This window comes from Phyllostomus hastatus, unplaced genomic scaffold (assembly GCF_019186645.2).
Source record: "Phyllostomus hastatus isolate PE091 unplaced genomic scaffold, TTU_PhHast_1.1 phas_contig_329, whole genome shotgun sequence".
NCBI classification, from domain to species: domain Eukaryota; kingdom Metazoa; phylum Chordata; class Mammalia; order Chiroptera; family Phyllostomidae; genus Phyllostomus; species Phyllostomus hastatus.
Genome location: NW_025333854.1, coordinates 6,087,245 through 6,112,156, shown reverse-complemented (window position 1 = coordinate 6,112,156; position 24,912 = coordinate 6,087,245). Strand labels below are relative to the sequence as shown.

At 50.6% G+C, this 24,912-nt stretch overlaps 1 protein-coding gene across 6 annotated transcripts; it reads right to left on the bottom strand.

Moving 5' to 3' along the window:
* Window positions 1-13,701: 13,701 nt before the first annotated feature.
* On the bottom strand, window positions 13,702-24,812 carry TMEM267 (transmembrane protein 267). 6 transcript variants are annotated; one of them, XR_006785827.1, is made up of 4 exons: window positions 24,698-24,812; window positions 20,044-20,434; window positions 16,957-17,383; window positions 13,702-16,023 (listed from the first exon to the last, which is right to left on the bottom strand). XR_006785827.1 is itself a non-coding variant. In XM_045839929.1 (3 exons), the coding sequence occupies exons 2-3, from the start codon at window positions 20,353-20,355 to the stop codon at window positions 17,048-17,050; spliced, it is 648 nt and encodes a 215-aa protein (XP_045695885.1). In that variant the 5' UTR covers window positions 20,356-20,434; window positions 24,342-24,416; the 3' UTR covers window positions 13,702-17,047. The 6 variants fall into 6 exon arrangements, 1 of the variants encoding a protein (XP_045695885.1); XR_006785826.1 differs by having other exon boundaries at window positions 24,616-24,750; XR_006785825.1 differs by lacking the exon at window positions 24,698-24,812 and adding an exon at window positions 24,523-24,666.
* Between the last annotated feature and the right edge of the window lie 100 nt (window positions 24,813-24,912).

Sequence of the window (24,912 nt, the reverse complement as noted above, 5' to 3'; positions counted from 1 at the left end):
ATTTTCTTTTTTAAAAAGCTCCATATGTTTCTATTCCCAGCCAGGGTACATGCCTGGGTTGCAGGCCATAACCCCCAGCAACCACACAGTGATGTTTCTCTCTCTCTCTCTCATCTCCCTCCCTTCCCTCTCTAAAAAAATAAATAAATAAAATCTTAAAAAAAAAAGCTCCATAAGTGATTCTGATGGACATCTTTATGGAGAACCATCCCATAAACGAATCAGAGTTTTTAAGTACCCTGTTGGAACTAAAAGTTTCTGGGGACAAGGGTGACAGGTCATAAAAAAAAACCATTATTATCTGATGGAAAGATACGGAAAATTTTGATCCCACCGTGGACTTGGTTTGCAGCCAAATCGCTTTCCAATGAAGCTGTTAGTTGAACTAGGAGAAAGGGGAGGGCGGGGGGAGGGGCCTCATCCCTGCCTGCCCAGCCTGGTGGAAAAGAGAGCCCAGAGCAGGTGCGAGCTTTGCTGTTGATCAGCTTCGTGAATACAACCACAGGCTCGGGAGAGGGTAACTGGATCCTAATCCTGCCTTTTCCACCTCGTGGTTGCAGAACTTCAGAAAGCGTCCTTAACTTTCCTGTAAGCAAGGAGTCAGGTGGGATGATCTCCCAGAGCCCTGCCGCACTTCCTGTCCATCTGAGCTGTCTCATGCCATGGCCTCTTGCCCACACGTAGCCCCCGAGCACTTGAAATGTGCTAGTCCAAGTTCGGATGTACTGCAAGTGTGAAACACACCCCTGTTTCGAATGCTTCGTACAAAAATAGATAAATATCTTGTTAAAAATTTTCCTATTGGTTGCATGCTAAAATGATACTATTCGGATATATTGAGTCAAATAAGATATTTTTAAATAATTTCGCTGGGTTTGTTTTTTTTTTTCACTTTTTTAATGTGATCGTTCAGAAAATTTTAATGGAGTTTACAGCCTATTTGCATCGGGCAGTGCTGCCTTACAGGGTCACGCACTGACAAGGTATGGTAGCTAACCACGCTCCAATTTCCCTCAAGAGGTGGAGTTATAAAAAAACAGGAGATGCAGCTTTGGAGGGCACGGGGCAGGCACAGACAGTGGCCTCCTGAGTGACGAGGCCCAGGTGCACAAAGCAGCACTCTCAGCCTCTGTGGTTAGGCAAGGGGACCCGCCACAGGTCTGGGTGACAGAGCACAGAGCACCTCCGGGGGTGACTGTCACCGCTGCGAATTCAGGTGCACCCGCCACAACCACCAGAGCGGATCAAGCAGCGAGCTCCAAAAGTGGGCGGAGGCAGGGAACCTGGGCAAAAATTAAATTCTGAAAATTGGCCAACTTCTAAAAATTACTTTGATTTGTAGCAATTTACAAAATGACTTTGATATACCAAAACAATATATGTGCCTAAGCACTCATTGACCAGTCTGTCCTGTCCGTGTGCCTGACTGGTGTCGCCCTGAGAGGCCTCCCCGAGGACCAGGGCGACTGGCTGTCTGCGGAGGAAGGGAAGGGCGGCCCTTGGGAGCAGGAGTAGGTTGTAGTCCCCCAGAGGCTGGGCGCAGTGCGCAGGCCTGAGGGGCCCCTGGGCTTAGACAGGCCCCGTGCGCTGCTGATGCGGGGCCTCTCGGTTGCTTCTCCGTCGGACAGGACAGCTTCCCCTCCACCGTGCGCCGGTTTCTTCTGCTGGGCAGCGGCGCCGTGGGGCTGCCGGGAGGAAGGCGCAGGCGCAGACTCCAAGGACTTGGAGAGCACGGGGGGGGCACTTTCAGACGTCCCATTTTCTGATTAGCGTTTTCCCTCTCCTTCCCAGTCCGTCCTGGTAGCACTGGGAAGGAGCTGGTGAGCTGGAACGTGGTTCCTGGAAGACCGGCGGTGAGATGCATGGAGTGAGGAGCACTGAGCCTGCACGCACGAAACCACCACCGCCATCGGAAGGACAGCCTGGGGCCAGGGCGTGCCAAACGCAAGCGTGAAGTCCACCAGCGGGAATCAGTGAACCACTGGAAACCCTAAGCCTCGCTGTTATGTAACAAGACGCGCAGGAGATGAACGCTGGGCAGATCCGTTTGCATCGGGGTGACAGCAAAACCGAATAATAGGATTTCTGTCTGGAGAGCACGGGACACAAGTGGTAATAATGGGCTGTGTGTCTCTGTGAGTGACGGGGCATGGACCAGAACTAACGAGGAAGGAGACCTGGTGTGGCAGGTGGCGGGGGGTGTCAGAGGAACAAGTTTGACTATTTAAATATTTTTATCTGGACCTGGGCCTTTTGCAAACCCAGAGTGGCGGGGGTGGGGGTGGGGGTGGCAGGGCATCGAGCCATGGAACAAAACAGTCTGAGGACAACCTAAAACGATTGTTTTGTAGTTGTTCATGGTGCTATGTCCCTGGCTAAGAATACCAGGATGCCAGCTTTTAAATAAATGTATGTTTTAACTCTACCAGAAAAAAACAGATCATTTTCATTACAGAGAAGTAAAGAGTTAGGTCATTTATTTTAAAGAGACTTATGGGACCCAAATCAGGAGCTCCTAATGCTGGGACCTAAGATTGAAGTTTTCTGTAGGATGTAGCAGGCACTGAACAGTGCTGTCTTCCTGAGGAGATATAAGATAGATAGATAGATGATAGACAGACAGATAGATAGATAGGTAGGTAGATAGATAAGTAAAGCATAAACTTGAGGCTGTCATAAAGACACATGATGACATCCACGCTCTAGATAAAATGACTGGTTTGAATTCCGGGGATGAAGATGTCAAAACAGTAACTTTCACAAAGTAAAATTAAGCCAGTCAATTTCCCTTGAAGATTTGTCTTGAACGTTGGTATAAAGATGGACTACTTTGTAAATCATGTCAGCACCGAAATCTCCTAGAAGAATTCACAGCGTGGTGCCCCCTCCCACCCCGGATCTTTGGTGCTGAGAATAATCACCTCTTACCCCGTGTGGGGGTTGCTCTCTGATTTGTAGAGAACGGCTTCGGTGAGCAGGGCAGAGCCAAACACGGTTCTCGTACTCAGAACACGTCCTGGTGGGCTCTGAGCTACAATTTTTTAACTGCAGTATGCTGCTGTCCTCTGATCACAAAATTATATTCCGTCCACTGGAGAAAACGTGCAGTATGCGAAAACAGTATAAAGAAGGAGGAGGTTTAAATATCCAGAAAGAACCGTTCTTAACCTTTTGGTGCATATTCCTTCAGTCTTCTTTCCAGGCAGGTCATTTATTCATCGCACCGACCTTTACCAGGGACCTATTGTGTTGTGCGGGGTGTCGTGCTAGGGGCCAGGTGTTGTGTGAGACAAACGGCCGCAAACGGGCTGCAGCCCCTGCTGAAGAGAGGACGAGACAGCGAGCCTTAGCGATACACTCTGGGCGGCGGCCACACGGGGAAGCACACGCTCAGGGATCTCTGCTAGCAGGGAACTTGCACCCCGTCTGCGGGTGAACCGGCGCTCACACGTGCTTTGAACTGCTGCCTGCTTTAGTACTGCACAGCACACAGGTATTGACTGTACTGGATGGAACGCACCTCCTAACACTGAACTTTTAGACAGTGGATTCTTTCACGATCATGAATAATTCTGCAACGCCTCACTCACAGAATGCAAACCTGTACGTTTGTTCTTTAGAATAAATTTTGAAAAGCAGAATTGTGAAGTTAAAGGGCACAGATATTCCCAAGGCTTCTGATGGATATTTAGGCTCCTAAGCTGAAATATTTACCTACATTTTTTTTTCTCTAACACTTACCACACTTTTCCATCATTCTGCAACGATGGGTCTAATTATATGAAGCAAATCTTGAGCTTTAAAATAGCTTTGGAGAGCTCAAGGCAGGGCCCTTTCATCCTCCAAAGACCTGTTTCCCAAATCAAGACTTAAGGCTTTTTGTGGGCCTCTGTAACAGGGTGCAGCCAAGAGGGGGGCCCCAAATAGGGATTTGGAATGGGGTCCAGAACTCAAGGTGCCCAGGAAATATTAAGATGTCCTCACCCCCCTCCCCCAGGTGTGGGTTGGGGGAAGGGACACATGGAGCAGGGCCATTGAGAGCTGTTTTGCATAGCAACAGCTTTGCAGCTAACCTCTTGTGTGGTCATTTAACACATCTATAACCTTTAACTGGTTGCACAGATATGTTAAATAGCTGTGGTGTGCTCTGAGCCAGGGTAATGCAAGTAACTTCCCCCTTAAGACATAACTGGGGGGCAAGTTCCCCCAAGTTACAGCGCCTGCCTGTGTGGGAGCTGGGAGAAGATTGGCTCTATGGCATGGGGCCACACCTGCTCAGACTCACGATGGCAGCCCAGTAAAGCTGGAAGGATATGGGAGTGCTGGCAGGTGTAGCCCATTGTGGGAGGAGTCGGAAATGGGGCTGCAGAGGAGGACTGGTGCGAGGATTTAAACCCAGACACAGCAGCCACTGGAAAGAGATCCACGTGGTTTCGCCAGAGTGCAGACCCCCTCAGCCTATGAGAGAGAATCACCATGTGGCTTTAGCAGAGAACCACCACTTGCCTTTGGCCGAGTAGCAAACCCCACCCCCCGCCCGCAACTTTGCTGAGAAGAACCATGTGGTTTTGGCCACAGCAGGGACCCCTGCAGCTTTGGTAGAAGAGGACCATGTGGCTTTGGGGTACTCCCTTTGGCCGAGTGGCCTGGGAAGCAGGAGAGACTTTGCCTGGAAGAAGGGTGAAAGAACTCTTGCCAGTAGGCCACGAGAAGGTGCCACATGGCTTTGGATCAATTAGAGATTCTACCTGGATGGCGACACAGCTGACGGTGCCAGCGGCCTGAAACACGGATGTTTGCTTCTTTTCCGGAATCACGGTACCCCGAATTAGGGCAGGGGGAGAAGGAAGCACTGTGGGCGTCTGTGGGTATCCAAAAGGACTTTGATATTTTAATGAAGACATTAGGTCACTATTTTAGGTCTGTATGGCTTTAAATAAACATTTCCTTTCCTTTTCACAAAGCTCTGGCATTGAGAGACGTCTTTCCTGAGGCAGCGGGCAATCAGACCTAGTGGGGGTCCTTCTGGTAATATTATACTGTAGCCCCCTTGGCCCTGTGTGTGTGTGTGTGTGTGTTCTGTAACAGTTTTTGGTGTCCCTGGGTGGGTCAATAATTGAGCCCCCTGCTTGGCCTTGTTCTATAACAATATGAAAATATAAAAGTCATCTGTAACCAAATAGCCAGTCAAATGTGAACTTCTCTTTAACATCTGGATGACTACCCTTTTAGAATTTTTCATGTCTCTTAAGAGAGTGATGCTTACAAAGAGAGAGCCGTGTAACCCTCTCTGTGACTGTGTTTTCCAGCTGAAGGGCCAGGAACGGTCCTCCGTGGCACAGCCACGCCTTCAGAGCCGCGCCGCCTTTTCTCTGGCAAGGGACACGTAGTGTTCGTGGCTTTGCCATGGTTTATGGACTTAATTTTCTCCACTGCCGAATGTTTAGGTAGTTTGGGTGTATCCCTTTTCTGGTGTTCATCGTTACTATTGAAATCAGCCACTTTGCTCACTCGTCTAAACATTTGTTTTTAATTCTTAAAAGTGGAACTTCTCAATGGGTTTGCCCAATTAAATCTCTTTAATACATATTGCCAAGTCATCTCACACTATTACAAATATCTCTGTGTGTGCCTCTATCCACCAATCGAGGGGCTCAGTGAGGGCGGGGCCTGTAGCTTACTCATCCTTGCACAGCCAATGCCTAGCTCAGTGCTCAGCAAGTGCTGGGTGCTTAGTGGTTGTTGAATGAACAAGGAATTGGGTTACGCAAATAAACAGGCCTTCATTACATGGGCCAAATCTTGCCCATGCGGTCACAGAAGTCTACAGCGATAATCCCCTGGCCTCTTCGGAATATCGATAGCCTAGTTGGTAATAATATTTTAAATGTCCATTTCTCAGTAGAAATTGTTTTCTATACCACACACAACCCCCCCCCCCCAAAATTATACATTGAGTTTCCCTTAAAGCATGGAGGATGGTTATATATAAAAATATGTATCACCGGGGGATTTATAGGCTTGAAACAAGAGCCAAGGGGAGTGTGTGTGTGTGTGATATTTCAGAAATCTGTGTTCTTTAGAAACAGGATGAAACATCTTCCAGCTGAGATGCCTCTCAGCAGAGCCACGCCAGCTCCCTGCCCGTGCTGTGCTTTCCCCGACCTACTCCCTTCAGCTGCGTGTGCTACTGGGCTGGGCCCAGGCCTGCCAAAGTAAACAGAGGACAGTGCAGAGCACTCAGCACAGCAAACAGAGTTTGGACCCAGAGCCAGAGTAGGGGATTCCCCTCCTCCTACATTTCTTATTCCTGGTTAACACTGTGATTTCCTTTCCAGACTTCAGTTTGTAACTCTTCTTTTTTAGGGCTCATGCTTCCCAGACACAGCAGGAACCCAAACTCATTCCAGTACCGTTGCTACCAGTTTTACGATGATGCTGAAGCCCAGGAGTTCAGGAACTTGCCCAAGATTAGTAAATAAATTGGGAATCGGGGGTGGGGCGGGGAGAAGAACATGTCAAGCCGATAAAGCAAAGAGAATACCAGCGGGAACATCTGGAAAAGAAAAGCGGTAAAGGATCTTTCTGTGTTAAAACACATTGTGTGTCTGCTGTAGACACTAGACAGGGATGCACACATCCGGCAGCTAGAACATTTGTGTGAACGGGACGCACGGAAAAGTCGGCATTTCACATCAGGGAGAGCGGCGATTCTCCAATGAATGGCTTAGAAACACCTGGTTAGCCATGCGGGAAAAATAAAGCCAAAGTTTTAAATTCCAAATGTATTCAATATTTACTATAAAGAATTAAAATGTAAAATTATCCAAAAGAAATATAGAAGCTTTTTTTTTTTTTTAAGTTTCAGAGCAGGATGGACTTTTAACAGAAGCATAAAGCAAAGAATGAAAAATGTGACCATACTGAAAAAGTGAAACTTCATGGAAATGCATGGGGGAAAAAAATCTCACTAAAATGCAAATAGCAAACAGCTGTGTGTGTGCGTGTGCATGCGTGTGGGGGGGTGGGGCACATTGGTAAGACAACAAAGGGCTGCTATACAAAGAGGCCTTACACATATCAATAAGGAAGTGTTCATCAAAGTGACTCATCAAAAAATGCACTACGGATATGAATAAAACTAAAAAGTCTTGTAAATGTTTCTGAATGCTCAGCTTTATTCCAATTAGCAAAACAAAGTGAGGTATGGTCTCACCTACCGGGCTGTCAAAGGTCAAATTGTTTCATGTTACACAGCCAGTACTTACTCACATGTGGTTCGCAGGAATGCAAATTGGTGCTGAGTCTTGGAGGGTAAATTCGGAAATAGCTGGCAACTGCAAAGGAAGATGGCCTTTGACTTCAGAGTTTCACTATCGGAATTGGCACTACAGGTGCGGGGACATGCACGCAGAGATGTGAGCTTAAGAATCTCGTGGTAGCATTATCTCCAAGAGCAGATGGTTAAAAGCAACCTGTATATCTATCAACAGGGTGTCAAAGAAAGAACCCGCGGCGCGCCCGCACAATGGACTACAGTTTAACAGTCAAGAGGTGACAGCAGTGTGTCGTCAGGAAAGATCTCCGGTCTGTGAGAGGGGAGACACACGCAGCCCCCCGCACACAGGTCTCACCTCCAGTTCCTCCCGCACACCTGGTGCCCAGCCCCGTCAGCCGTTTAACTACGGGGAGTCAATCATGACGCCACGGCACTGACAGAGAGACCTCGCCCGGCTCTCCTAAAAGCAACCTCAGCTGGAAAATGTTCCATCTTGCTTCTAAATAATACAGCATCCTAAAATATCTCACACGCTCACTCACTGTCCTCGGCTGTTTAAAGACATGTCTAGATCTCCGTAGATCTGTAACTGGAAGGTATGCAGACACACTCACGCAGATGCGTGCAAATGCTTGTGACGCACAGAAGATTTCTGGAATGTTGAAGCACACATTTGTATGGCTTTGGCTCTGCGAAGGGGGAAGGTCTGGGGTGGTGGAGAAATCTTTTCATTGTTTATACCTTTAATGGTTGGAATTTTTACGAACGATGTTTGCTTTCTATGGCTGGATGACAAATTAGCAAAACTTAATGATTTAAAACAACATCTCTTTATTAGGTCACAGTTTCTACGGGTCAGGAGTCCAGTGTGGCTTACCTGTCCTCTGCTCGGGATCTCATGAGGCTGTAGTGTCGGCCCCAGGCTGCTGGGCCACCTGAGGCCGGGTCCCATGCAAGCTCACGTGACAGCTGGCCTGAGCTGAACTCTGGGCAGCTTGCTTCCCCAGACCGGCGAGAGGGCGAACTCTTGATCCTCTTTTAAAGCGCTCACCTGTTCAGGTCAGGGCCACCCAGGACAACCTCCCTTTTATCAAAGTCAACTTCAGGGATTCCAATTCCACCTGCAAAATCCCTTTACCTTTGCCATTTTCTATCAGCTACTGGCAAGTCCTGTGGCCCACTGCACTCAAGGTGAGGAGGCCCTTACACAGCGGCTGGAAAGAAGTGAAGTCGGCTGGGCCTCCTGAGAGTTCCTGTCCCCCACGCCGGTATTACCAACCAGGCGCCACGGTGACCCCCGCAGTAATATCTGATACTTCAGAGAGCTTGCTCTGTAGCAGGCGCTGCTTCAAACACTTTGCATATATTGTCCCTTAATGGGCAGAACAGCCCTGCAAAGTAGGAACTCTCATTACCTCCACTTCACAGGTAAGGAAACAGGGGCACGAGCTGATGCAGTTTGCTCAAGGTCATGAAACGTATAAGGGCTGGGGCTAGCCCCGGAACCCAGGCGGTCCGCGTCCGGAGTTCTGTGTTCCGCACCACACGAGGTACACATTTGGCAGACACAGCGGTCAAAAAAAAATGTTTTAAGTTTTCCAGTGACTGAGGCTTTGTAACAAATAGGCCAACACGTGTGGCCTCAGCGACCACAGCGTTTATGTCACTCACGAGTCCACGCCTTACTCCTGTCTTTCCCGGGGTGACTGGGAGGCTGGCAGCTGGGACTGCCTGGAGGGTCTCCCTCCCTTGTTCCGCCGTGGGTGCTGGGTGCCAGCTGCACCCCGGTGGCCTCTCCATGGGACTAGCCTGCACTCCTCCCTCCTCACAGCACGGTGGCCGCTGAGTAGTATCTCGTGAGTGTGAGAGTGAGCCGGGTGGGAGCTATGTTGCCTCTTAGGACCTGTCTCGGCAGTTTACGCAGGGTCACGTCTACCGCATTGGATCAGTCGGGATAGCCGCGAAGTCCTGCCCAGGCTGAAGGGAAAGTCCCACCCAGGGAGACAGGCTCCCCCTCTCAATGGAGCGCGGCCAGGCTCCGGAGGAGCGTGCGGACCCGAGGTACTGCTGTCCGTCTGCCTCGGAACGTTTGCCCAGTGTACTCCTCCATGCCCCAGCTAGCCTGTCTCCAGACCGCCCCAATCATTTCGCTATCGTTTTCTTTAAAAGCACCCCAAAAAAGATTCCACCATCTCAGATTGGGACACCACACGTCTGCCAGTGTGAGGTCATTTGGATCTAACACGATAACAGGAACTGTTTGGTATTTCTCTTGGCCTAGTGGTACAGTGAAGAATCACTGAGATGTGAAGAACTGTCAGCCAGGAAAGTTTGAGAACTCCCATAGACCCTCATCTATCTATTTTCCTGATACTTATGCCCCTCCACCCCGCCAAAGTAGACACACACAGTGTGAGCCAGTCTTTCTCTGGGGCAAGGCCTTGTGTCCTGGGCCTCCGGCAGGGACTTCTCCTGGCCTCCTGCAGGGCACCCGTGGGCAGGGGGCGGGGCATCCGTTCCCAGCTCTCCGCCCCTGCTCCTGGCTCAGTGTGCTGCCCTCAGCCAGGCACTGGCCCCTCTTGGGAGCTCAGCCTCAGTCCTCACTGGATCCTTCTGCTGACCTGGAGATTCTGCACCCTGCCCTCTCTGCCTCTGCCCAGTTACGGCTGCTCAGCAAAAGGTGGAGACACTGTGAAGGGCTGTGGTGGGTTCAGCACCCCCAGATGAGTTTCCCTTTGAATCCCTGGTGAGATGAGAAAGTCCTTTTCCTGCACCAACATGTCTTTGCCCTGGTTTCCTGTTGACCAGGATCGGGGGCTACCCTCCTAAGAGAGCACTGAGCCTTTTACATGAACAAATAACAAATGGTGAACGCGCAGACGTGTCCTAATTGCAAGGCCTCTCCCCCAGCGGTTGAATGAGGGTTGGCCAGGACAGGCCTTTGGGCCTCGCCGCACGTGGCGCTGTGAGAACCGGAAGCCAGAAGGACGCAGCAGACCGCACGGAACTGGAACTGGAGCCCCAGCGCTGCGCTGGGGGCCGGACTGAGGGGCGCGAGACGGTTTACAGACAGCACACACCTAGGGTGAGTCCTGGGGGGAGTGAGAGCTGCCCAGACGTGCGAGTGGGGGAGGAAAAGCCTCCCAGACAGAGGGAGCAGGACGCGCACAAAGGCGGGCCCGCGCATTCATTCCGTCCTGGGCTGTGCGGTGGTCCTGGGCTGTGCGGTGGTGCGGGGCTCGGTGCAAGGAGGCGGGGCGTGATCCTCAAAGGCCACGGTCCAGGGCAGAGGGACCACGTCCCTGATTTGGTTAAGGGAGGGGCGGTTTTCCTTAGATAGCTTTCCTAGCGTTTGACTCTCAGACTGTAAGCACCCCCAATGCCGAGGTAACTGGCACCGAATCCATAGGCATGTCAGTGCTGCTACACCTCGTCTTGGGTGCCAGCTTTGGGCTGGGAGGCGGCGGCCGGGAGCCGGAGTGCAGGAGGCGGGGAGAAGCTGAAAGAGGCGCGGAGACAGATTCTCGCCCGGGCTCCAGAGGAACCAGCCCCACCGACGCCTGATTTTAACCCAGGGAGACCGATGCTGGGTTTCAAACATAAAAACTGTCAGATAATACGATTGTCTTGTTGTAAAGCACTGAGTTTATGGTCGTTTGTTATAGCAGTAGAAGAAGGATAACACAGCATTCACACACACACACACACACACACACACACACCCTCTAAGTGGGCCATGCAGCTTACCCTCTCTCTTCTGTGCTTTCTTCTCTCTTTTGTAGTATTTTTCCCCTTTCAAAGGTCCCCGGAAGTTATTACCATCCCATTTCTCTTGGATCAGTATGTGGAGGTGGGGACATGCAGCTTGCAGAGGGATTTGCTCTGCATTTCGTGCCCTGGGACAGGCCTCGGGCGCCTGCCGCTCTCTGGGAGGCCGGATGGGCCAGGGGCAGCCCGGGGCTCATCCGTTTCAGAATGTGGAGAAACACCAGCTTCTCTGCTGGCCAAGAAACCAGGCCTAACACGGAGACTATTGTTCCAGGCAAACACCCTGGAGGTCCAGCAAGAAGGAAGTGTATTTATATGTGGCTCTCCAAGAAGATGGGGCCATGCAGCTTACAATGTGGTCCTTATAACTGGCCTCCTATGAATACCTGAAAAAGCTCCAGCCACTCCGTGACCGATAGCAAAGGGCCGTGAGGTATGACCACTGACATTTAGAAGCGGTGCACTGCCTGCACTCTGGTATGGAATGCCAGTCCACATTTTATGCTCCCTTTAGCACCACCCGAATGTTTAGGGGACATTTTCTCCCTGCCTTCCCCTTTGTGTGATCAGATGGTATTGCTGACCTGGGCACCTGGGCACCTGGCCAGTGCTCTTAATTAAGCAATGAAGTCAAATCCGTACTGAATGGGTAAAGGTGTGTGGATTCAGATGGATGCTTTAATAACGCACAGCTATCTGAGGAAGATCAAAGCTTGTGTCCAGGTAATTACGGGGCTGCTGGGGTTGGACGCCTGCCCGGACCTCGGAGCGACATTCGCTGGCGCTGCCGGGGATGCAAACCCAACAACTCCTGGCGAGGGCAAGCAAAGGGGTAAAATGCTTCAGAAACTCATGCATTATCATCATTATTCCTGGGAAGTAAGCCATGCCAAGGGGACACGTGTGGCAATGCTGTGGTTTTATGCAAAGTGCAAAGTAACCGTGGAGAATGATTCATTTGTAGGAGGTTCTCAGATCAAAATGGGAGCCCCTGAGCCTCCTGGCTTGGGGCTGGCGCTCACGTGGGTCTTGGACTGTCCCTGGGTCAGGTGACACAGTTCAGCGACACAGTTCAGTGACAGTCAGAGCCATGTGGGTCTACCTGAGGTGGTGAATCCATGTGGAGACAGAGAAGCAGGTGGACGGCTCGCTGCCCCGCTGGGACAGCCGCGCCAGCACCCACGGCACGGGCTTCTGAGGACCCCTGGGTGCTGGGGTCTCACGTTAGACCAGACCTGCTCCTCGGCCTGAGAGCCACGCCTACAGTAGGAAAGTGGAGATACCGATCTCATAAAAATGAAACCATACCACTCCAGTACTGGTTTTTACTTTCTAAATATTTTACAGATGGTTTTGCATATCATTACATGGGCCTGCTTCACCTATTGGCATTCCACTGTTCAGTAACTGAGAGTGTAATTCTCTAGTTAAAGGCTTTTACGTGGTTTCTAAGTACTCTTTTTTTTTCATTGTCAGCAACCAACAAAACTTTTTCTTTGGTACATGTACCTGTTTAGTTCTTCAGAATAAATTCCTAGAATTGGAATTTGGAATTCCTGGGTAAAAATAACTTAGACTTGAAAGACATATTACTAAATTCCCTCCGGCAAGAAAGGTCTGTTCCACACCAACAATGCCCGATCGCTTTACACTTCCTGCCGACACTGAGTCTTGATCTTTCTTAAATTTGCCAAACTGAGAGTCCAAACAATTCATTGCTGTTTTATCTTACATGTTAATGAGACTCGATGGTTTGGGGTTTACATTTAAATAAAGATTTATTTCTATAACATGGCAATTACAATACTTACAATAATTTGCAACCATTAGAAACAAGCATTTCTTGATAAAACGGAGAGGTAAAAAGTACCCTAATAAACAAATAATATCTATAAATTCACAATAACACTAAATCACAATCCACCTCTGACCACAGCTAGAGTCCATTAGAATTGCGTTCAGCATGCCTTCCCCCCGTGGAACAGGTGTTACTAACACAGTAACCATTGGCGAAGAGAAGTGGGGAGCGGCTTTTCCCAGGAGATCCTGAGCCTAAGGGTCTGCATCCATGTGGGAGGATTTATACGCTCTCCTGCACCAAGGCAAAAAGGTCACCAGATTTCCCTGAGGTCCCTGTGACAGTGCAGTTTTGGGCTGGGGGAGTCACATCACGAGATGAGGGGATTGGTAATCAGGCAAAGAAATTCCTTACAGGCTAGAGCGTCACGATTTGAGTCCAGAGGAGATGCCACAGGAAAACAAGCGGAAACCTATCGGCACGTTTGATCGCTGGGTTACTATGTGTGGGCAGCATATACGTTATGTTTCACAGTCAGGACGTCGGGAGTATGTAGCCCAATAGATGCCACTTAGCTGGGAGCCCGGGCACACGAGCAAGTTCCCATGATTTCTCCTGTCTGCCCGGCACGACTGTGTGCCGGCCTCCGCAGGAGAGCACAGAGCACCCAGAGCGACGCGCCCTGCTGCCAAAGGACGCACGGGGCAAGTGCGCACGCCCCCTTTCAATCCCGCGTTTGCAGTAGGCGTTGGAATTGTGGCTCTCGGGAATTTGGTTTGGGGTACCTGCCCATCCCCAGGTTTCCGAAAATAGTCACAAGGAGGAAAATCACAATGTGAGATTCTCTTTCATCCTGTTTTTGTCCTGAGAGCGTGGGGTTGTCACCACTGAGAATATCCTCAGGTTCCCTCCAGCTGGGGGCACAGGTTGTTGGGCCTGAGTCAGGTGGCTAACCTGCTGGCTAGAAGCCGGGGACACGAGGTGACAAGCAGCATTCTCTCTGCCAGCACACACCAGCTGTCAGGGGAGTGTGGGGTTGCCAGGGGTCCCCGTCTGTGAGAGGTCTGTCATTTTCTCCCGCACGGCCCTGTTTGTGCTGGGAAGATCTCCGCCCCAGCACTGCCCTTCCAGAAGCACATTAGCGGGTCTGTCACCTCATGTCCACGGGAGATCAGTTTCTCGGCCTCCTGTGATCACGCAGGTCTTTGCTCACTCGCTTGGGCTGTCTTTGGAGCGGCTCTGGGTCTTGGGAAGGCTGTATCTTCTGCAGCCAGTTTGGTGATGCCTCTTTTGTCCCAGGTCAAGCCATAAAAGGCTTATGGGTTTTAAGCCCTAGAAAGGCAGAGAGCTGGCTCGCTGGCGAGAGGGGAGGGGAGGGGAATGAAGTGCAGGAGGCAGGGTGGGCGTAGAGTGGTGGCTCCCAGGTGTGGCCCCTGGGCTGCAGCACAGACACCTGTCAACCGGGAACTTGTGGGCAACGCACATTCTCGGCGCCTACGCCAGAGCTCCGGGGATGGGTCTCAAGCAATCCCCGTTTCAGCCTGACCCACGGGTGACACTGACGTCTGCTGGTGTGGGAGGCACTGGGAGAGGAAAAAGAACCAGGCGGAGGTCTCGGAACTGGGCGGCGGCACCTGGAAAGGAGGTACAGAGGCCTGCCGCACGATGCAGGGCCGGTGGGACGGGACGACGACAGGGGTCAGGGCGCAGGTGAGGAGGGAAACGCTGAAGCCCGGAGTTCAGGCGGCCCCCTGATACCTGAGGGCTGAAATCAAAAGACAAAAGGGACCCAAGTGCTCCCAGGGTCCAAGGTGGGAGTGGTCCTAGGGGGCAGTGTGTGGGGGTGAGGAGGGTTTGGGGGAGTAACACAAGGGGATACCACATGAAGAGAACTGAGAATGCTGATGGATAAAAGGTCTAGCTGTGACAGGGTGAGCAAGGACCAGAGTAGCCCCTGGTCCTGTCCCCTTCAGATGGGGAAAAGGACTCAAGTAAGGAAGCGCTCCACCAGCCAAAAGAGCCCAGGGTGGGTCTGCATGGTGGGGTGCGGGTGGGAGGCTGGTAAGTGGGAATTTTAACCCACAGGCACCAGGGGGTTTTGGCCCCCAACTAAGGAAAACGAGGCTCAGGATGCCGAGTCCAGGGCGAAGGCCCTGGGGGCAGCCAGCATAACCGGTATGGCGCAGGAAGGTGGCAGCGTGGGCGGGCGGGACAGGTAAGAGGACGGAGAACATCTAGGGGACAGACAACATCCAGGGGACAGACGTCACACACACACGCAGACCAGACACAGCCCAGCCCAGCCGTCGGGCTGAGGTCGAGACATGAACTCCTTCACTAAGAAAAGGCACAGAACCGGGGCACGGGAGGCTGGCTGTCGTGTTTCTGGAGGTGACAACCACAGCTTTCGGAGCCCACGGCGGGGCCGGGAAACACTTCCGATGGTGGCGGTGGGGGCACAGACAAGCCCACACTTAACTGTGTGGGCACAGCGTCACGGGCAAAGGGGACCCCCATTCTAATAAAGAAAGTCAGAACAACCCCCAAATTTTCATTGTGACATTCTTAAGGAAGGCCCTATGTTTTAAAGACAGTCCTTTGTTTAACATGGAGAAAGAGAAAAGTCGAGTTTTATAATTTAGTCGGGAAAAGTTATACAAGATCCAGACTTTATTTCCACGGATTTCTGAAGTCATATGCTTTTTAAAAACCTCTACCTTAATTTACCCCCCCGCAATATTTACTATTAAACCAACCCAATAGATGCAATTAGTTGCTCTCCAAAGACAATAACAGACTGTAAGGCCCAGGAGGCTGTAAAATAAAACAGATTACGACCGACTGATGAACGACAACAACGAAAACTAAACTGAAGGGCCCGAGCCTTGGTGCCGATTCACAGAGCTATGCAACTCAATGACGCGAGTCTGCTTCGGGTCAGCCGGGCACGGACGGCCGCACCCTTTCCCAGAGAGGAAGGCACACTGTCACCAGCGCCGAGAGTCACGGGTGAGTGAGGACACGCGAAGACGGCGCGTGGTGCGCGTGCCACGCAAGCCGGTGCCCGTGGGGCGCGGACTTTCTCACGTCCAAGCAACGTAAACTGTGCGCGTGTGACGCTGATAGCATGAGAGTCCCTTCGCTAACCAAGGCTAACCGTTTTTGACGGAAGATCAACCTGAAAGAAAAAAAGGAAAAATCAACTTTTCTAAGACTACTCGGAGCAAAAACGCATCGTCTCTCAGGATCAGGCAGATTTTTTAAAAAAGAAATGACATGACGCTGGTGCAGTATTTCAGAAGAGTGTGCAGACACATCGACAGCAGCTGAAACCGTTTCACCGGCACATTCAGGAGCTCACATGCAAAATGACACCACCGGAAAGTCCTTTTCCGGGTGTGAATTCAAATTCTGTGGTTATGAGCCACATATCGATACTGTGTTCATGTTAATTTTGAACACACATTTTGTTAAATTTAGTTATGCTCTTCCAAACAGTTAAAACTGCAGCACACGAGATTTGGGGGCACTTCGGGAAGGCGCTACTCCGGCCAACACATTGCAGTCATTTCCTGAAGTGACTGTGGGACAGTAACCTCGGTCTAATGTTAGTTACTGTCGGGTACGAACATTATGACCATTTCTCACAGGACCGCTGAAGCCGATTCTGCCAGTCATCTCAACGCACGAAAGCACCTGGCAAAGTAGACTCCCGTCCAGACACACACAGGACAGAGAGAGACGGGAGCGTTCCCTAGTCATCTCCTTCATGAGCTCGCTCTTTTTGGCCGTTTCACTGTTTCAACATCTCGGGAAAAGGAAGATCCAAATATAACACTAACTTTCCACAAATGAGTCTCCCTAAAATCTGAACTGTTTTTCATCAGGAAGTAGACCCCCTTAAAACTACACATCCGGAAAACTTAACTGGATGCTGATCTAACAGAGCTATTAGCAAGGCCAGAAGAACAGAAGAAACAAGGGAATAAACAGATCTCTAGTACTGCACTACATATAGACAGAGAAGCAGAATTACAAGTATTTCACTTTAAAAATGTGACCACACCTGCCGAGCAAGGGAACTCAGGAATTATAATAGTAACGTAAGTACCTAATATGTGTCCTAAAACTCCCTCTAATGTGCGGGCTGCCCGTCACTGTCCCGGCCGAGCCGGGCTCCTCGCAGCTGCCCGGTGGCCAGCTCAGACGTCGATGCGGATGCCGTGCTTGGAAGACATCACTTGTCTGGCCCCGGTGAAATACATGGCCAGGGAACAGACGTGCGGTAAGGATGCTGTGACCACCACGTACAGCCAGAACGGCAAGGGAGAAGTTTTCCCAAACGGGCATATCCACAAGCCGTGGCGAATGCCATCGCGGACGTGGTGTGAGGTCCAGGACATGAACACCATCCAGGGCAGGAAGCACCACGAGTCTTTGAGCTTGAAGAGGTGCATCATGAACTTGAGGGCCAGGGCCACGGCGGGGATCACCGTGGAGCAGTGCAGGAAAGGCCTCCGAGGGAGAGTCAGCGCAGCCTGCCGGGAAAAAATGTAATACTTCATTCGAAACCAAGGATCCATAAAGGGGCTGGGGGGAAAAAAGTGAGGGACTAAGCAAGATCTTGGGTTGGCCAAAGAGTCCGTTAAGCTTCTTTTGTAAAATAAAAGACACATTTTTCAGATTCACCAATAACTTGACGCATTTGGATATTTTGAGCATGTCGGCTATTTTCTGCAAGGTATAATGTTGATTGTTTTCAGTTAATGCCTTGGTTTGATCGCTATCGACTTCAACTGGTCTACCTGACCGTGGAGCATTGTCCGGCGAGAAATCTCCAGCACGAAACCTCGAAAACCACTTTTTTTTTTAAAAGCATGTATTTTTTTTTCTTAAAGATTTTATTTATTTTTAGAGAGGGAAGGGAGGGAGAGAGAGAGAGAAACATCAATGTGTGGTTGCTGGGGGCCATAACCTGCAACCCAGGCATGTACCCTGGCTGGGAATCGAACCTGTGATGCTTCGGTTTGCAGCCCATGCTCAATCCACTGAGCTACGCCAGCCAGGGCGCAAACCACTTTTGACACATTCCATCAGTCACAGCACCTTCTGCATACACTGCGCAGATCTTGTTTTGCATTTCAGTTGCATTTTTACCTTTCTTGAAATTATAAAGCATAATATGCCAAAAGTGTTCTGTATTTCTTCTACCTACAATATTAAAATGGCTATGCAAAAAGCCACCAATTTTGATTTTTTTAAAAGCACAGGTGTCACAATATAATCTAACAAAATTGTTTTTTTTATAAAGTATATTCTTTTTTTTAAAGATTTTATTTATTTATTTTTAGAGAGGGAAGGGAGGGAGAAAGAGAGAGAGAGAGAGAAACACCAATGTACGGTTGCTGGGCGCTGTGGCCTGCAACCCAGGCATGTGCCCTGGCTGGGAATTGAACCTGTGACGCTTTGGTTTGCAGCCCGTGCTCAATCCACTGAGCTACGCCAGCCAGGGTGTTAACAAAATTATTTTGAATGAAGTTAAAGACAAGTAGGTGCTACTGGCGCCATCTTAGAGAAAAAAACAAACGAACTTTTGGCCAACCCAATACACATCTAAAAGTAATACACAGGCGCAGGCAACGGTGTGGTGGCAGCCGGAGGAAAAGGGGGATGGGGGAGGTGGGAGAGAGGAAAGGGGGATGGCTGGGGGTGGAAAGAGGCTTTACTGTGGGGATGGGCGCACCATGCAGCCTGCAGAACATTTGAAACTTGTGTGGCTTTAACCAATGTCATCCCAATAATCTCAACTTAAGAAATTACTTAATTTTAAAAAAACGATCTACATCAGCACAATGCTATACTTTACCTGCACTACCTCATTTAATTCTTGTAACACTTCCCCTGAGCCGGGGGTTATGTCACAGAGAGGAAGCTGGGACTTGGAAAGGCTAAGCACCTGCCCCGCGCTGGGCGGCTCAGCCTCCGCGGTGGAGCTGGAACCGACCCGGGTCCCTGCCCGACTCCGTGGCTACAGTCGTAACACCACGGCTTCCAAACGAATCAAAGAGTCCGCGGGGCAAGCAGCCCAAATATCTTTAAAGATTGCAACAAGAGAGATCAATTCCGGGGCTTATCCTGACCTCTACCATTTGTCGTTAACCACGTGCTAAGGAGTGCCGTGTCACTGCCCATTTAGTCCTCCTGACAACCCTCCGAGGTCGTTCATGGTATAATCCACATCTTACCCACGAGGAAGCTGAGACCGAGGGGAGAAAAGGCACGCTAACGTTATCCACAACCCTAGAGCCAAACTCAGGCCTTCTGACTCCAACCTTGCACTGCCTCCACATAGAGCAAAAAAAAGTTAGATTTGTCTTTAGTCGGGAGTTGCTGATTCTGCACCGGTCAAGTCTGTAAACAAGTAAGGCAGCCTCTGAGAAACAAACGCCCAGTACAGCGCTGACACGTGACAGGAAGAAGAGGCCGCCACTTGCCATTTGTTCAACACGTATCTACAGAACACGACCAGGTAGGCTGGGCACTATTCTAGGCCAGCGGGGATAGACGACGTCGTTGCTCTAAGAGTTTGTATTTCTTTCCATGAAATGTCTGCAGATCACAAACACGTATAAAAGGCAGACACATCTGCTGACACTAGAAAGTAGTATCTGACCTGCCATGCTAAGCCTGGTTCATGTGCGAGGCTGGTGGTCACCGCATGGCCGAACCCCTGACGACGTAATGAAATTCTGCAACTTCTCCGCCAGGGACGGTGCCCTGACCAGCCCGTTGACATGCACACCTGTGGCTCCCAGAGGGACTCGGGAATGAATCCACTGAAGTCCCGCCCCAGGCCTGGGGTCATCTTAAAGCCATTCCGCGGTTAGGGAGCATGCGCAGCAGCAGCTGCATGCTGGTGATAAATCATGAAGATGTGAGCAAACAAGAGTGGGGTCCTGAGGAAGAACATGGACACAGGGAGGACGGGACGGCCCTGAGGATGACCCCACTGCCTGTGTGCACCGTCGGGGGAGTATTGATACACAGTGCTTGAAAGAGATCGACGGATAGGCTTTCTTATTTTAAAATGTGGCTCGTCTTCTACAGCGCCAACTAAAACGCTGCTGCAAAGTTCAACATAGTGGAGCTAACGACATTAAAGGAGAGAACCCAAAAATCAAACAGACACGCTTCTTACCTTTAAAGACAGGGATCTCGCTAGGAGAAAGTGGTCTACGTCAATCACGGAGGCTAAGAATCCAGCTAGAAGGATTTCTCTCCAGTCGGCCTTCTTCTTGGCCCCGACGACGATGGCCCAGGACCACATGCCGATCACGCCGTGCACGGTGTTGTCGGAGAGGGCGCGCGGCCAGGGGTTCTGCTGGAGCGCGGGGAGCTGCAGCAGCCTGTCGGCCACGAGGCAGAACAGCCCCAGCCCCAGGCTGGACAGCAGGGACTCGGCGCTGCAAGACTGGAGCAGGGCCTGGGTCTTCTCCGCCTCCGATGCCATCACAGACCCCGTGTCAGCGCACACGCCGCGCCATCAGGACACCGCGGGCAGCCGGTTCTGGCGGCCATTCCCCGTCACCCTGACGTGGGAAGCAGAGAAAACTATTAACATGAAGGTTATGGGCTGCCACATAATACTATCAAAACGTTATCAGCAGTAACTTCACAAATATAAGACTAAGTTGTAAGACTGGTATTTCTTTTTTTAAACTGGCATCAGTAATTTTATTTTTCCTAGCTTTTTGGAGATACGATCAATTTGATACACTGTGTAAGCTCAAGGCGGACAACTTTATGGTTTGATATGCACACATACTTTGAAGTGATTACCACAATAAGGTTAGTGAACACACACATCACATTGTCACCTTTTCTTGCGTGTTGAGAGCATTCAAGATCTACTCTCTTAATAACTTTCAGGTATAAAAAAAGGCATTTCTTACATGCCATATACTACATGCTAAGGGACCCGAAGAGGACAGCGTTGTAGGAAAGACGGGTTAGATGGGAATGCGTGTCAGGGACACGCGAGAGCCCGCTGTCACCCATCTCTCTGAGGTCCTCTCCCCTTCGGTAATGCTCACTACATGGCGGTGGGCACCCGTCCCTGCCCCCAGCGACCACAGTACTTTCCACGCTTCTTGTGCTAACAGCATCCCCTTCCTTTGGGAAAACGACTCATCACGACATCCAAACTCCAGAGCCGACCAATTAGGATTCTCCGTCTCCCTTGTTAGTAGCCGTGATTAATTAATAATGTCTAATTAGTAATCATTTCCCAGTAGTGATTAGTAGTGATTAAATTAGTGATTAAATCAGCGAATCCCCTTTCCACAGTTTTCCTAAGTGGAGCTGGCGAGGAGTGTTCATTTCCTTCTTGCAGACCCTGGGCTCCGCGACACGGGGCAGCCCGGGAAAAAAGAACCGTAGGGACGTCAAGCCCTCAGGTCCAGCGCCAAGTTCCCAGAGCTGCCCTCCACGGCTACGAGCTGCCCAGCATTTCCCCAGGAAATCCTTTCCTCCTCCCTGTGGCCTCTGACCGCAGAACCCCAACTAATACGAACCGTCTGTGCAGAGTGCTCACCGGGCACAGAATACCGAAATCGCTTATCCAGTTCAAGTTACCCACATGGTGTGACACCTGAATTTTTTGTTTTGTATTGTTTTCGTTCTGAGACTAAAGAGTAACGAAGCGATTCATTGGGAATGATGGAACTTCGATTCTGTAATAAAAACTACATACAGAGCATTACATATTTTAAACTTTATAGGGAAATGCAAGAGACCCGGAATAGGAACACTTTGAATCAAGTTGAAGCACTACACCATTCGGTTTCAAGCCTTATCATAAAGCCACAGGGACCAGGACTGTGGTGTGAGGCCCTGGCCGGGTGGGCTCAGCTGGTTGGGCGTCATCCTGCAAAGTGATGGATTCCCGGCCATGCACGGCATGTGCCAGGGTGGGGACTTTGTTCCCTGGTCAGGGCACGTTTGAGAAGCGACCAATCGATGTTTCTCTCCCTTCCTTTCTCTTAGTTTACTGTGGGGTATATGGAGTAAAATCTGGAGTATATTTGTGTCAGTTACACTCCAAAGAAGATAGACTTTATTGTCAATGACAACAGCAGACTTTCACTAAAAGGAGCCATCTGCAAACCAGACAGAGGTCATGGAGGTGAAGAGCCTGGCCGCCCGGCTACAGGGTCAGCAGAAGCACCGCAAAGTGAGACGAGTGCTTCGAAAACCACAAGTGAACACAAAGAGTTTCAATTTTTATTTTTTCCCCCCAAAGCCTGAGGGGGGAAAAAAAAGAACAAAGAACTAGCATTAGAAGAAAAAATAAATTTGAAAAATAAAGAGAAAATTCTTTATCGGCATTCAAGTCAGGAAAAAGCAAAAAGGTTATCTGCAAAGCAGTGTGACGGACATCAACAGTAACACCAGAACGCTGTGGGGTGCAGAGCTCTGAGAGAAAAGGGTCGCTGCTGGATTCCAGATTCCAGCAACTTGTGGACCAAGGTGACAGTCGTGAATTTTGAGCGTTCTGCCTCAGAAATCACAACGCCTATGTACAATTCCTGGGAAGGAAAGACTGAGGAGCAGGACTTCCACATCTCTCAATCTCTAGAGAGAGGGGAGAGGAACAAAGAAAACTTGATCAATACAGCAGAACAGAAAAGGGAAAAAAGCAAAGAAAACCTTACCCCCGCCCCCTGCCTCCGCAAAAGCAACTGGGACCAAGCACAGCAAACACAAATGCCACAGTAAATGTAAGTGTATTAAATTTCTCTATTAAGAGACAGATTGAGACAAAAGAAAATATCTATTTCAAGCCTCTAAGTTTTGGGGTAATTCATTATGCAGCAATAGTTTCGAAACAGCTTCTGTTTTTAGAAAGGTGTAATTATGGTCCCAGAAACACACAATTCTGACTTCTCGATTCCTCTCCGACTATTGGTGCAGATACTTAGATTCCCAGTCGAGACAGAGAAACTTAGTAAGTGCATGTCATCTTATTTACCGTCTCTGACTGGGACACCTAAGTGACCCACTTTTATTCTTTCTTTGTTCATCCGTCGTCTAACTCCTCCTTCTTCCCCTACACATAGACTGGACTCAGGAACCTCCCAAATTGTACAGGAGCCTTCTGTTTATTTTACATACTCACTTTTTGGGAGCAGGTTCCTTAAGAATAGTAATGATCATTTTCTTTTAAACCCGTCGTGCATACAATCTAATGTGCTCAGGTGTTTAATAAATATTTCCTTGTACTGATAAAAGGGATGAGCAGGTAAGCAATCCTCAGCCTCGGAACCAAAGCTGTGGCTTCTCTGCGCCAAGAGCCAGTCTCCCACGCCACACATTTCTCTGACTTGCAGGGACCAGTTTCTGCCGTTGCCAAACTCGGCCACACCTCGTCCTCATTACAGTAAAATGCCATCACCTGTGGGGCCTTCCAAGTATTCACTGCAGTGATCTGCCTTTCCCTTAACTCCACAAACACATAATTAACCAGTAACTTAAATTATACACTATTATGTATTGTCTGCCAATAACCTCTTAAGACATATTTCTGCCAAAACAAATCCGAGCTAACAAATTCCCAATGTAAATGTCATCTCCTACTTCACCCCCTTCCTCTCCCCTCCCCTACTCACAAAACATTTACAAGAACTCGAGGTTAAAAGCACAATATAAAAGCGGAAAACTGCCTTTACTATGCCTTACAAGTAAGTCCTTTTCGCTGAACTGGAGTTGCTGCGAAGCTTGTATTTCTTTAACGCTACAATACCCGAAGCAGATGCCAAATCTAATGCGGCTAATTTGTGAAGAAACACAAACCTTGCTCACTTTCACGGAAACTTTTTATAGCCTGCATAAAAACGTGTAGTTCCTACGACCATTACGAATAAAACATACGACGCTGCATTTCAACTTGATGTTTCAAGTCTCAGCAAATTCTCACAGTCATTCTTTCGCCAGGTTGTTGTGATGCCATAACTTTTTAAACGATTAAGGAAACAGGGCAGGAAACCGTGGCGTCTGCAGGGAAGACTCAAGTCACATTCGTCGCATCCGTGCCTCCCAGGATGGGGGGCGCCCAAGGGCTCTGCAGCCAGGTCACGATAGCAGTGGGCAGGTCTATCAGATCCCCGGTGCCCACCCGCCCCAACCCCCGGCTCCCCAGCTTGGGTCAAGGAAACGCCAGCAGCGTGGAGCCTGGGCAAAGACGCGACGCAGCGGAGGGCACTGCGGAAGTCCCAGGGCCCCGGACGGTGCCGGCCCGTCGGCCAAGCCACCCTGCTGGCTCCGGGGTCCCGCGCGCCTGCCGCACCTGCACGCCCTCCCCATCTGGAACCTGGACCTTCCAGGCTTCAGGCTCAGCTGGTCCCTGCCTCCGGCCCCACACGGAGGGCGCAGTTTCGCAGCACCCATCACACCCCCTCTCCCACCCAGCCCCCCCGGCCGCAGCGCCGTCGCACCCACCCTAGGCTCCGGCTCCGAGGCCGCGGAGGCCGAGCAGGCCCCGCCCCTCCATTCGGCCGGTACCATAGAGATGCCGGCGCCGGCCAGAGCGGCTCCAGCCCCAGGGGACGACGGGATGCAGCGCCGCTCTGCGCCTACGGGAACCGGTATTCGAACGTCCTTTGGGGGAGGGACCGGATACCTCGAGTTCTTCCCCATCACGGGCCCTCGAAAGGAGACCCTTGGGACGACGGGGTGAGACCGCCAAGTGCCCTGTTGGCCCCGTCTGTCAAACCTGGGTTCGTTCTTGACTTAGCCGGCGCCGTGCCGCAGACCCAAGTGGCGGCCGGGACGCCGGGGCGCAGAGCGAGCCTCACCGAAGCGGGTGGGGGCCCGGCCTGGTGCCCGGAGGCCCCGGCCGCGCGCCCCGAAGGGGTGGAGGTAGTTCCACTCGCCTCGCGGGGCCCTGGGCGGACCGCCGCGGGCGCCCCGGGGCAGAGGCGCCGCCTCAGCGCTTCACCGCCCCCTTGGGGCGGTCTGCGTCATTGACAGCCTTGATCGATAGTTCCAGGATGAAACTAATTTTACAGTT